This window comes from Nymphaea colorata, chromosome 7, assembly GCF_008831285.2.
Source record: "Nymphaea colorata isolate Beijing-Zhang1983 chromosome 7, ASM883128v2, whole genome shotgun sequence".
Classification (NCBI taxonomy): domain Eukaryota; kingdom Viridiplantae; phylum Streptophyta; class Magnoliopsida; order Nymphaeales; family Nymphaeaceae; genus Nymphaea; species Nymphaea colorata.
The window spans coordinates 20602377-20616264 of NC_045144.1; the positions used below are offsets into that span (position 1 = coordinate 20602377).

General features: G+C 41.2%; 2 protein-coding genes across 8 annotated transcripts; both read right to left on the bottom strand.

The window, feature by feature from the left end:
- Positions 1 to 1293: 1293 nt before the first annotated feature.
- LOC116258020 (uncharacterized) lies at positions 1294 to 5937 on the bottom strand. 7 transcript variants are annotated; one of them, XR_007573971.1, is made up of 4 exons: positions 5724 to 5917; positions 3881 to 5638; positions 3036 to 3160; positions 1295 to 2954 (listed from the first exon to the last, which is right to left on the bottom strand). XR_007573971.1 is itself a non-coding variant. In XM_031635077.2 (2 exons), the coding sequence occupies exon 2, from the start codon at positions 5571 to 5573 to the stop codon at positions 4167 to 4169; it is 1407 nt and encodes a 468-aa protein (XP_031490937.1). In that variant the 5' UTR covers positions 5574 to 5638; positions 5782 to 5937; the 3' UTR covers positions 3692 to 4166. The 7 variants fall into 7 exon arrangements, 3 of the variants coding, with proteins under 3 accessions (XP_031490937.1, XP_031490936.1, XP_031490938.1); XR_004173567.2 differs by having other exon boundaries at positions 1294 to 3160; XR_004173568.2 differs by lacking the exons at positions 1295 to 2954; positions 3036 to 3160 and adding an exon at positions 3175 to 3299.
- Positions 5938 to 9860: 3923 nt separating this feature from the next.
- Positions 9861 to 13805, bottom strand: LOC116257645 (pentatricopeptide repeat-containing protein At1g03560, mitochondrial). Its single transcript, XM_050078865.1, has one exon. It carries the CDS (start codon positions 13753 to 13755, stop codon positions 11827 to 11829), a length of 1929 nt encoding a protein of 642 aa, XP_049934822.1. The 5' UTR covers positions 13756 to 13805; the 3' UTR covers positions 9861 to 11826.
- Between the last annotated feature and the right edge of the window lie 83 nt (positions 13806 to 13888).

A 13888-nucleotide genomic window follows, 5' to 3' on the forward strand; every position in this document is an offset into this window, starting at 1 on the left:
AGACAATGGAGGACTGTGACATTTTTTTTTTTTTTTTCAGTTTTGGAAAACTTCATGAGGACCTAGGACAGGAAAGAATGGAAAGAAGAAAACATGTCTGATCATAACAATATGGCTATGTGGAGATAAACAGATTGCCATAGAGCAAGTATCAATATCAACAAGGACGCAAATGGTGGTTGTGGGTTGGTCCACCTGAAGATGCAGGCCCCCAACTAAAGGGGAGGTGCCCTACCTGGGGAATGAAAATATCAGAAGCCACAAATCCCAAACTGATAGCCGCTATTAAAACCACCCACGGCATATTTATTTGCAATTAATGGTAAGGCCACAAACGACCGAAGAAGATTTAAGGAGAAGAGTTGTCTACGCCATTGCGTTTCCAAAGGATAAAAGACCATTGACATACTGAAGCATTGTCAGTAAAGATACGAAGGATAAAGGAGTAAGAACGCTCGAATCTGCACTGCATAAAAGATGGCGAGCAGCCCCACAACGTTAGATTGAACAGATGGCGAGATTATAGGCACCTTAGCCCAAGGCCACTCTAGTTCAATACCAATTTTCCAAAACCTGGCTATACATGTTCTGTATGAAATTTGATGCATCATTTTTACAACAAAAATTCCTATAATTAATATAAAAAGAAACTTTTTGTAAAAACAAAAATAAAAACTAGAAAAAAAAAGATTTAAGGATTCGATAAAAGTAAAATTTGTTAGTTTGTACATACATATTGTTACGACTAATATACCTTTGAAGCAGTAAAAAAAAAACGTTTTCCTTTTTTTTTCTTGTTCGTAACATTATCTTATCAATATTTTATTATTTCATAAACATTATATCATACTTATGTTTAGCACTATCTCATACATTTATCTATTATCTTATTATTTCATAAATATTTTATTATTTTTATAAATACTATCTCATACTTATGTTTAACATTATCTCATGGATCTTTTGTTATTTTATAAACATTATCTCATATTTATTTATTATTTCATATTTAGTTGTTACCTCATGCACATGCATATGTAATGTTTAGACATGAAAATAAATGTGCATATTGGTAATAGGGTCCACATCCAACATATGCTGGTTACACACGGTGGTGTACAGAACTTGCTCCTCCACCCAAATACCATGCTAGGTAGAGAGTGAACAAGCGAGTCCCATGAAACTGAGTTCAACGTTTATTAATAGATATTCGTTAAGTAGGAAAAACGGACTCAGAAGTAGCCATGGAATGAACAATTTCAGTTGCCAAGATACAGTCATCAAGGAGAATCTTCTTCATGTTGAAAATGGAGGCAGGCAAGATGTACCCCTGGTTCTACCCCGTCCAGATGGTGTGGTATGCCTACCAGTCCAATCATGCGTTCACGTTGAGCATTGTTATGCAGTGTCTAGTGGTCACTTCTGCTTCAGTTGTAAAGATTCAACTAGAATGTCTTGATTGTCCGAGAAGTGAAAACAGGCATTTGTCTAACACTCAACTGTGGTGCCCATGAACAGCATGGAGCTTTGCTGAAACGTGTGGCTAATGATTTTTCAAACTGCAACTCGTCAGGACAAACATGCTTCTACATATTCAGTCTCATTTAACTGACGTCCATTTAACCGTAAGGCCTACGAAAGACATGGAAGCTGCAGAAGAGCTTAGGGTTCACTCCTGTCGAAATAAATGTTTTACATGAGAATTCAGATCCAGTCAGTAAGAGCAGTAAGAGCATCCTTCAACCCTCAGAAGATGGAAGACCCTAAAGCAAAGTGAAGTTCAACCATTGCTCATAGAAATTGTGAAAGTTCCTGATCAGGGAAAATAGCTGCAAGACAAACCAGGTGAGAAAATAGAGACGCTTTTGGTGAAAAGTGATTGGAAAGTGAAGGCAAATAAGGACTATACGCCAGACATCTGAAACATCATGGGGGTGATAGGAGGTTTAGCTGATCAATGGAGAATAAATTACAGTTGTTGATCAAAGAACCGGTCAGGCTGTCCACACATGGCTTATCTGATAATTTCTCCACAATGGTCCAATAACAATAGGAACCAATCATCTTGGAAATTTTTCCAAGTATCCAGCGTCTAAATTTCAGTGCAACAATTTTTGCTTTTCAAATTCATTTTCCAACTTCAAAGTACATGGGAATATAAATAGAGTAACAACAGTACATACCCAGATATCACAATTTGCTCTTCAAGTATACAAGAGGAAGGAGTAAAGTGAAATTATACCATCAGAAAATACAAATACGGGATCTGCTCAGATGAGAACCCAAGTTGTTTCTTGTTGCTCTCCAAATCCATTTTAATCTTTTAAAGCAATCGGATAACATAGCAACAAAAGCACTAGGCAGGCACCACCATTTGCTATGAGTAAAGAAGAGGAAGGAGTGGAGTGAAATATTATTTTCACGACAGAAAAGATGGATTAGAGCAACCAAGTTGCTTTATCATAGAAGAAACACAAAAGATTACTTTACAAGTTTGCACCAGAAAATATGCGACTCCTGTAAATGGAATCAGATTCAATACTAATTTTCTTCATAAGATCAGAATGATAAAGCGCTCACACTAAGCGATCTAAGAGTTTGAGACAAGCACCTGTTTGAAAAGTACATCGATCAACAAATGTCTACCTTGGTGGGCCCTTCCCATTGTTGTCAGAACCCAACTACAGGAAAGAATAGAAACGAACCATTCCAAACCCTTTCATGTATCTACACCCATACAGAAAACAAATAACCCTCACCCAGATAGCCTCTCCGGATGATTTTTTCCATCCTCCTGAAGGGGATGGATCGGTAAATGCACAAGTCTCTCAAGCACAGTGAACTTTTTCGAGAATTCGTCTGATCATGCAAAAATGCTCGTTTATGCACAAGTCTCAAGCACAGTGAACTTTTTCGAGAATTCGTCTGATCATCCAAAAATGCTCGTTTTTGAACTGAAATGACGAAAATGCTGACAATGTAAGTGATTATTTGAAAATGCTTACTAGAAATACGTCCTAAAATATCAAACATACATCGTCTCCTTTCAAATTTATAAGACCAACTCCAGTAATACTGCAGCTGGTACTGATTAACCTGAACAATAGATGCCTGTCACAACCACCATGTAACCAATCTTCCATGTAGATTGACGAAGTTGCTGTAGACACAAGTGAGGACATCATGAGAAAGAAGGCATAGAGCTAGAGCGCTAGATGAGGTGCAGACTGAAGAATGCCACTTCCACCTAGAAGCGTGCCACCACCATGATGATGGCACGAAGACCTGTTATCACACTTCTAATAACAGATAATTATAAACAAAGTGATGGGCAATGAACTTCAAATATTTAATAGTTGCACTTTGGAAAAGTTAAATAATAAGCGACAGAGGCATCCCTAACAATTTTTGCTTGCAGCAATTCTGTTCAAAAAGTGGCTTGCATTTTGCAACATAGTATGCATTAGAAAAGCGCACACCCTATGCAAGGACAGTATCACCTTTTGATTTGTTCTCCAAATCTTGGAATTGCAAGCATATATTGCTGCCAAGGATCTGCTACTGAGACTAGTTGATATCGAAATTTCTAATGAATCATTTGAGACTAGTTGATATCGAAATTTCTAATGAATCAGTTGATTTCTATGTGGAAAACAATCAAACCATCAAAAGAAAAAGTAAGAATAGGAAGTAAATGAACTTGTCGCTTTCATGCTTCACCTTTCTCAAGGTCAAGAACAAATAATTATATAAAGTACAGCCATAGAAATGATTTCAGCCTCAGATTCTGGTTCCCTGCTTTCTTATCTTTTGGTATGTGAACATGTACGAATTACAAAGAGTTTAATAAAGGAAGCATGTAGATAGCATCTTTACTGACCCGAAGCTGATCCCACTATAAGGTACCCGATCTGGTGAGCGCAACTATCGACACTGTTTGTTCAATCCTTCGAACTATGAGTAGAACCAGAGAGGTCGATTGCCCAATAAACCTTCTTTGAGACATGGGACGACTCTCCATGGCTACCAGAAAAGAGAGATGACTCTAGGAAGCCAAGATGCAGCCTCCAACTTAAGGTTTCAATTTCCATGCCTTGCTTTCTAGACCCATTAGGCACAGAATAATATGACAAGGGACTAGGATTAACCACATCCATGACAACTAATCACAGGGTCACAGTACCACCTGAAGTAGAAAGCTTATTTAACCTAGCTTGTGCAGCCTTCTTCCTAGCATACGAGGAATTCCATGGTCCTCCATCCTGAGCATAATAGTCCATTGGATAATCATTTACATGATTCTCTCCCTGCTTTTGAGGCTCTTCCCTCTGCAGCACTGTTTTACTTGCTTCGTCAGCACATACACCAGAAGTTTTACCGCAAGGCAAGCACTCATTACAACTATCAACTTTACATTCCTTACCAACAGAGGAAGTTTTCTTTTCCCACCAAGGGTGTACAAAGCCAAGTGCAACTTCAGCCTCAAATGGTGTAAGCAAGGGCTTAGTGAATGACTCTCCCCAGTCGATCGAAAGACGAGGACAAGCTATCTGTATCCAAGCATCTATAGAATCCTCAAACAAAGCGATCTTAGAAGGTGTTACCTCAGACAAGAGAACCAGCATCGACACATACCCCTTCTCTGCCAGACGTCGCTGTACATGTTCAAGAGTCCTAGGGTTTCCCTGGTGCCCTAATGTGCCGAGAACAACGCCCCACACCCGAGATCCCCGAGCTTGAAGAATGGCTTTCTTACGTGCTTCTTTCATGCCATTGTGGTCATACTTCTCTAAGAACAAAACCTTAAGGTAAGGGTCATAGCGGTAGGCTTCAACCTCAGGATTAGCAATCATAAAAGCTTCTAGATGAAACCGCCCGTCTGCAACAAACACTACAGCGTCCACAGATCCCTTGGGCAAAGAAGGAGAGGTGCACCCCAATACTTCCCCAGATGATAATGGCTTTGATTGGGGCACAATTATCTGCCTACAGGCATCGGCATCCGCATCACTTTCAAGGGCAGCTTTCGCGGCATGGATGGCAGAAGAAAACTGGATGGTTCCCGCCATTGCAAGCTTCATGTGAGGTGCAAATTGGTTCTTTACGGTATCAACTAAATGCTTTACATCAATCTGTATATCGACAAACACATACAAGCAGGGAATGCTAGTTACGTCTATGGGGACCAAACAGCTATGACCATAATGAATCAGAAGTTCAGCACCGAGAGCAGAAGCAGAGAAATCATCAATGCAGCAGGCACCGTAAGTCACATCACCAAGAACAAAACATTCCTGTACATCAGAAAAAGCCTCTAAGATGTCGCAGATAACCAGTGAATACATTAGCAAGCCCTCGGGGAACTGAAGCGCCACGCGCTTCGCCCCCGATTGGCGTATCCTCCAGATGCACTTAGGAACCTCCAGATTGTAGTTGGAAGGAAGAAGGGACATGGCCGCCTTCAGCGCAGGGTCGTTCAAGATTGAATCCGGCACTTGCTGCCTTACGAATCTTTTAGGAGGAGGGCGAGATGCTGAGACGCTAGAGGAGACGGAAACACCAGAAGTCTCCATGCCTCAGGAACACAAAAGGGGGTCGGTCACTGGGTACCTTCCCTTTTACCTGTTACAGAAGAATTCTGCAAAATAGAAACATGGGATTTCATTCACATGCCTAAGCATTCAACTTTACCAACATTGAAACCAATGAAGAAAGTAAACTACCACTTCTGCAATCAATATCTTTCACAAACACCTATTGACAGAGAGAGAGAAAGAGTACGGCAGGATGGGGCGACTGAGCTTCCCAGAAAACTCTGGCTCTTGTTCGGAACCCCGCCGCCGAAGATGAGAGATTGATGGAGGCGCTTGGAGAACGAATCTCGGAAAGGAGAAGCTGCCTGAACCTACCCAGGGCGGCAAACGGGTTAGACCCGGACGGGAAGTGCCTTACTGGATCTGCTTATTTCGGTTCCCCAATTACCCGAGTTTGGGTCGGAACCTGGGGTTTGGAGTTATAAACAAGTTCATCCAACAAGGTTCTGTATGGTCGCATTTGAAATCGAATTGAATTGGATAGACCCTATTTTCTAAACCAAGTTTGAATCCAACTCGCATAAGATTCTAGGTAAGCCGGGTTTTCTTCAGATCTCCAATCGAATCACGAACTCAGATTCAGATATGAATCTCCACTCCCAATTTCAATTTGATCGATACTGGGATTCAAATTTCTTTATCAAATTCAACTAATTCAAAATCAAAATCGATAATCAGTCAATTTATTGAGTAACCAAGAGTACCAAGTTATCAGGTTGTACCAAGACCGACCTTAAGCTTTTACCACAACTTGCTCTTCGTCTGGTTCAGATCTGTTTTAGCATTTATCAAGTTAAAGAAAGAAACCCAGATCTGAAACACCCGTAGGAACAGGAAGTACATTCTTTAAGGATGTGAAAATAGTTCAAATTTGGCTTGGATCTAGCCTTAAACAAATTTCTGCTTAATCTCATTCTACACATACTTAGCCCAGTAAGAGCACCCTGGCATAAAGTTGACAATTATGTGTAATCAGGTTGAACCTTTACTCGATCTCAATCAGACACTAGTAAGGAATTTGGTTTTGAAGCCGCTTACCAAATTCAAAGCTGATTAGTAATCGGTTCAGGATTCACTTCCTAGATCCAATAAACTAGATTTAAAGTTGAATCAGTAATTGAATAATAACTCTTACGTCCTTAAACCTGTTGGCCTTCAAGAGTGTTTGGTTACTCCAAATTTGAAAGCCACGGATCTGATGTGGATATGCCGTGGCATACTTTTATTGATGTGAAAAAAAAAAATCATGGTAAGACTCATGGTTCATCAAACTAAGGATCTTAGGCCAAACCTAAGATTCATACTTTAATTTTTATTTTACTTTTTTGCATTGAAAATGTGAGATTTAAGACCGGGAGGAAGAGGAGGGTCGGATCTTAAATCCACAGTTCTCAAAATTCTGAGGATTTCAAATCCGACACTATCAAAGGTGTATTCATGACACAAGGTCAGGACTATTCAAGTCACAGATTTAGAGTTGAGCCTGGACCTGTCATAACCTAGCTGGTGACCAGTATGAAAATAAGTTTAGCTTAGGAAATAAATATCCATGCGACAACACGATCTTTCCAGGAAAATAGTCTCGATGGAATACTTACCAGTCACTCATTACATCCCTATGGCCAACCCTGCAAAAGGAAAGGTAGGCATCCATCGTCCAATAAAAGAGCTGCTGAACCCCCGTCCCTCCATCTTATTAGATGATGGCAATCTCAAATAACAAATCGGGAGGTGATGTATCTTTTCCCATAGGAACTGCTATTTGGTTTGTATTTGTACCCGAGGAAGTTGAAACAATTGACAAGCAAAGGGTTTATCAGATACAACAAATCGAATTTTGATGTCAAAGGTAAATAAGTCTTTAAGTTCAACAACTTTTAAACTGTATTGAAATGAGCCAGAAGACCCAAAAACGTGATCTAATAGCTACAACAAACACCTGATATCAGGTTCAAAGATTGCTGAATTTGATTTAGTGTCTGGATCCATATCGATAACTTGCGGAAGTTCTTGTTTATTAAGAAGACAGAAAAATCTGAAGCAGCAACATATGCCCCTCTTGTCAAAGACAACACACTTCAAGCCAACAAATGCTGCTGCCTCCAGCAGCCAGTTAGTAGCAACAACCAGCTGGTATAAAGTCAAACATGTTAGTGGCAGCAAATCCACTCATATGTTAGTCTCATTATTAGGATGGGAAGGTAAAGGAATAGAAAAGCAATTCCAGGAAGGAGAAGAGGATCTCCAATTCTAGCCAATGGACATTAGTCATATTATCAAACAAAAACGGGAAGGAAAACGACACGACAGCATTTCACAGGTCTCACATATCTTTCCCTTAGATGAGAAAGTATGTTTATATGTATGTTGCTATAAGGAATTAGAATATGCAACTAAACAAGTATCTATATATATATATATATATACACACAGGGTTAGAGGCCATGCCCCCACCCCCAACCCCCCTTCTTCCTTTCATTTTAGAAATTTAAAAATTATGAGTGTATAAATGAGTAAGTGATCACACTGGCTATCCGGAGTATTCAGCCATCTAACTGAGGTCGTCCATTTGAAACAGATAGATAGTTGAGAAGAAAACAAAGAGAAAAAATGTGAACTAATACTAAATGATGAAAATGTCCATCACCTTTTTCTCTTTATTTTCTCTTTTTTGTCTATCATGTTAAATCAAACAACCATAGATAGATAACTGGGTGACCTCTGAAAAGTCAGAGTCACCATTCAATTTTCCTTTTTATATATATATATATATATAGAGAGAGAGAGAGAGAGAAAGAGCTCTCACGTATCTTATGCCTATATGAGAAAGTGTGTTTGCATGTATGTTGCTATAAGGAATTTATAGGGATAAACAACTAAAGTATATAAGGTTCAGTACACACACACATATATATATATATATATACTCGAAAAAACAAGCATATACATGCAGAGGCGGAGCCATAAATTTTTCATGGGCAGCGGAATTAAAGTTTTTAAATTTTGACACACGTTGAAAGATCATTTTTCAAAATTTTTATATAAAACAAGTATATTTTTCTAAAATTTACATGTAAATTTTTTTATAAAAATAATTGAAGTGGGCCAGGGCCCATGCGGGCCCGTTGGTCCCGCCCCTGTACATATGTATGTGGCTTAGAAAGAACTGGAATAAACAACTATAAGTATGGGAATCTGACAATCACATATTCAACAGGCTGCGTGTATGTTTCAATACAATCATATCACTGAATCACTAATCTTCATGTGTTTACTGCAGCAAGTTAGTAACAAGAAGTCCAGCATTTCAGCTTAAATACAAGATTTGACCAACTAGTGGAATAAAAGAGTGAACACCATGCTTCTCTCCGTATCTTTGCTTGCTGTGAGTGTTTGATCTGGTTCGATATTAACATTGCTGGAAAGACTGTTCCATATTCCTTTTCTCTCTGCAATTTGACATTCAGCTAGATGCTACTTGCGACCTTCAACACTTATTTTCACATGATAGACGTCGGCAAGTTTGCACAAATTACTGCTAATAGTTGAGAATCAAAATTACCTTAATTTTGAACACAGTCGCCTGACAGGTATGATGAGTAATATACACTAAGGATCTTCAAATACAAAAGCATTTGAATGCACCATATGCATTACCAGTATGCATCCACGTCCTAGAAACACCATATGTCACAGACAAATCAGTGTAGAGAAGTAACAACTCTATCTATTATCCATGCATGTTTAATACTTATTGAATGCCTAAAAGATTCATTAGACATCTGCAGCTATAAAATAGCCAACTACTAACTCCATAGGACCAGGAAAAAAACCATTGCTCTAGCACATCATGAACCAATGGAACAGATTAAAGTGCATCAAATACCTGTCTCTTTGAGTGGTATATCTCTCGAGCAATGTCTTTTATTCAGACGTAAACACTTAGTGCTCAGGTACAAGAACATGCTCCTTAACGTGGACAAGCAGATCAGCGTCCTGAAAGAAGAGAACTGAGAAAGTACATTCCCAGGGCAGGGGATCATTCATACAGTGATACAGGACTCCTTGCAACTCACTAAGAACCCACAGAATCACATGCCTAAATACATTTTTCACGTAAACCTGTTGGACCATATATGAAATTAGTGCATGAATGTCTATATGTTTTGCTCCTGTCACAACCAACTAAACAGATTTGCCGTCAATCGTCATGGACTGGTCAAGGTTACCATACGGCATCAATTTCTCAGAAGTCAAAACTCAGACTGAAGAAAAGAAAAATGCGCATCAAGCAAATCTCTTAAAAGTACAAGTCTTTACAATATTAAAGTGGGCATTTTCAGTATTTCAAAGAGTAATTCCACCAAATTGAGAGTGTTTGAAAGAAAAAAAGGGAGATCCTTGATGCAATTAAGCTTATGAAGAACCAAGAAGAATTTTCACATGCACATACAGCACAAGGAAACAGTGAGATGGCCGAAAGAAGCAATCTATAAATCCACAAAGATTGACATATAAGGAGAAGAGTTCCGTTAACCCACTTGAAGAACCTCCAAATGAAACTTGATAGATATCTCCTGAAGCCACTGCCTGGCAAGTGGTGTTAAGCTTTGGAACAAGTATAGCTTGGATTACATACCCTGACTTCATACGCCCACTATAAGTTTTTATTGTCTTTACACATACTTTGGCCTTCTCAGGGAAGGAAACAAAAAAACTGAACCAGAATTTCATCCAAAAGAAGCCAAATCATGTCACCAACAATATAATATCAAATAAGAAATCTATTTAGACGGCCACGCCATTAATTTCAGCGCTCTGTTCTGTCCCTTTCTATAGCTAGGACCTTATTACCAGGTCAGCAGGGTCATTCCATTGGTACTTGCCTGGTGGAAGAATTTGGTGATGAACGAAGACAGTGCTTCTGTGATCGTCCCCTTTGGCCTCCCACCATACTTGTCGATGAGCTCAGTTTTTGCCATTTTGATCTCAACTCCAGGCAGCCTCAGTTTTAAACCATATGCATTACGGGCCGTAGAATTCTGAAGGGCCTGTTTGTTTGCTCATTTATTGACATTTGTTTCCATCCTGTCACTTCTCGTGCACTTACCACTCAACTAATAAAAAGTAGACTTCTTTCTACATACACAAAGCACGTATGCGGACATGAGCACAGGGCTGTTCAATCAGCTGAGCTGAGCTGGAGCATCCGAACTTCGATCGTATATTGCAGACTAACCACAAGCTGCTTCAGACATATACAAGCATACATGCATGCAGACGCATGCCCAGATGTGCGCACAGTAACAAGCATATATGCATGAAGCCATAAAGCAAGAAACCAAACATAAGTTGATGTTCTAGAGAATATGTTGAGCTGCAAGAAGACATGAAAAAAGAGCCCTCCATTGGCTTCCTTCAGATGCTGATGAACAGTTCAGGCTTGAAAACCCCTCAAGTTCCAGCTTCCAGCTGAACAGAAGCACTGCCTATTCAAATTTCAATATGTTAGACTATTCTCATCACGAAAAACACTTCCTTTTTATAAAATTTGTTGCTTCTATTACCACTTCATATTCCTTGCATCCCACTTGACATTGTTCCCCAAGTCCTATCGTCTGTCTTAGTGTAATATTTTTTCAATAAATCATTAGGCGTCGTTCTGGCAATCTGAATACCTTGATATATAATATGCTTCTGTCCTCTTTCCTATTCTTAGCAAAGAAAGGGATTTACAATGCCTGGTGGAACGCAGGAAGTATGTGCCGAGACGGTGATTTAAGGCATATGAGGATAGGCGCCGTTGGAGAAAAGAGGATGGAATGACGGCACCAGGTTGGTGGTTCCGAGCTTGCAGAGACAAAGATCCACAGAAGTACTTTCAACGGCAGGAAGTCAAGAGCACACATGCATCCTTTGAGACCAAGAAAAGCTTGAACTCAGTCAAAGAAGAGGAAGGTTTTTTGAGATTCCATCAATCTCTCACTTCGCTACTGTTCAAAGTGGCGAACAGGACCTGCTCACATAGATTCGCCCTCTTGGTTGGTCCAACTCTTGGATGCTACCACTACCGTAATCATTGTTAAGGACTTAAAGTTTATCACAATTAAATTATTATAATTTCACCATTTTACTCCCATTCTTCAGCCTTGAACTGTGTCAAAAATCCAAACCGAATCAAGGTTGGGCTAAGTAACGTTGGTCATGTGATTAATCTCGATGTTCAATTAAATCAACCACGAAGAAGATTTTGGAACTTGACCCTTCTTTTGACACTCCCCATCCTATCGTACCCAATACCGATCTTGCTGTGCAACAGTTTGACGGCCAAGTCTGCATTCCCCGCCTTCCTCAACGCGTTAAGCAACACAGTCCGCACCTTACCTGGTATCTCCCGCTCTCTATCCACAATCCCATCGGCCAATTTACAAGCATGATCCACTCTTCCCACCCTACACAACACACCAATCATGTCTGCATAAGCACCGTCAGGCAGAATGCCCATTGGAGCAAGGTCATCTAATATCTTGCATGCTCTTGATACCTTTCCTGCCATGCAGAGCCCAAGGGACAAAGCCCTGAAACAAGCTGCATTGGGAGTGATTCCCTTATCAATCATCTGTTCCCACACCTTCAAAGCCTCCTCATTTCTGTGCTCTTTAAACAACCCATCGATCATGATAGTAAAACTGTAAACCGTTTGTTCACACCCCTCTTTCTCCATCTCCTTGAAAAGAGCAATAGCCCTCTCAACCTTCCCAGCCTTCACAAAACCGTCCATCATTGCATTGTAACAATATGAATCCCTTGCACAGCCTATGATCCCCATCTCTCCAAACACCCTATCGGCTTCATTGATCCGTCCTGCCTTCCCCAATCCATCAATCAAGGAAGTGAAGAACACGGAGTTAATCGCAACGCCTGACTCCTTGCAATTCTCATACCATTCCAGAGCTTCGTCTACCTTCCCAACCTTGCACAATAGATTCACCATCACACTGAACACTACTGCATCGGGCTCGAACCCTTCGGCTTTCATCCGATTGAAGAACGTCACAGCCTTTGATTCGTTCCCCATCTTTGCAAATCCGTCTATTAGAGCAGTATATATAGCCACATTGGCAGCACAATTCTTCAAAGCCATGGAGTCGAATACCCGAAGAGCTTCGTGGGGTTTGCCATTCTTACAGAGACTGGTGATCACCAGAGTGTAGGCATGAGGCGGAATCTCTACGCCCTTTTCCTGCATTTCATGATAGAGCCCTAAGCACGAATCAAATTCGCCTACGGAATAAAATGATTGAATCAAAGTTAGATACGTGATTTTGTCAGGGACGATCCCCTTCTCCTCCATCTCTTTGAGTTGAGCTGCAGCTTCCTGAGTCTTCCCCCATCTGCAGAAACCCTTGATGATGATATTGTAGCTTACTACGTCCGGCGACATCCTCCCCCCACCGATGATGGAATCGAAAACCCTTGCCGCAGATTCATAGAACCCCGCATTCACCAATCCGTCCATCAAGCAGTTGTAGCTCAGCAGATCGATCTCGATATTATTCTCCTTCATTTTCCGCCACAACCAAAGCAACTCCTTCACCAACCCCGCAGCGGCGAAGTTCTTGAGTAGGGAGTTCGCATGTTTCGCGCCTATCGCTGAAACCGCGGGCATCATTTCCTCCGCGAAGGCACGGACCAGATCCACGTTGCCGGACCGGGAGAGGGAATCGATCAGGGAGACGAAGGCATTGAGGTCCGGAGAGAAATTCCTCTGATTCCTAGCCCAATCGAAGAATCGAAGGGCGATCGCCGAAGAACTTTGGACTCTAGGGTTTCGGAGCACGTGGGAAACAAACTCCGGCGATAGTCGAATTAGGAAATTCCGACAGAACTCATCAAGGTGATGCTCCATTTCCGGCGACCCATCGAGAAGGGCCACGATTCGGGCCAGCCACGGTGAAGGCGCGAGGTTCCTGGGGTTCCCTTCGACAACGTCTGAGAGGTCGGCGTAGGGCTCCAAGGTCTCGCGTGGGGGCATCGAGACGGGACGGCCGTCCGGTCTCCGGCGAGTACCATCGGTGGAGGAGAGGGCGGACAAGAAGCAGCGCTGGCCGGAGCAGAAGGTTCCGGCGAGTAAGCGAACGGAGGGTTTTAGAGCCTGCATCAAGAGGTTTTCGCGCTCTTTTCCTCCTACTTTTTGGCTTCGACGGTCGCCTTGTTGACAAGGAATCGAAGTTCAACAGAATGAGCACCGGGTCGGGTGCCGTCGAGCTTTCTAGATCCGAACCCCTACGCTC

What these genes read in the sequence shown, in the direction of transcription:
- LOC116257645 (XM_050078865.1), bottom strand. Translation starts at nt 13,755, where the DNA reads ATGCAGGCTCTAAAACCCTCCGTTCGCTTACTCGCCGGAACCTTCTGC.
- LOC116258020 (XM_031635077.2), bottom strand. Translation starts at nt 5,573, where the DNA reads ATGGAGACTTCTGGTGTTTCCGTCTCCTCTAGCGTCTCAGCATCTCGC.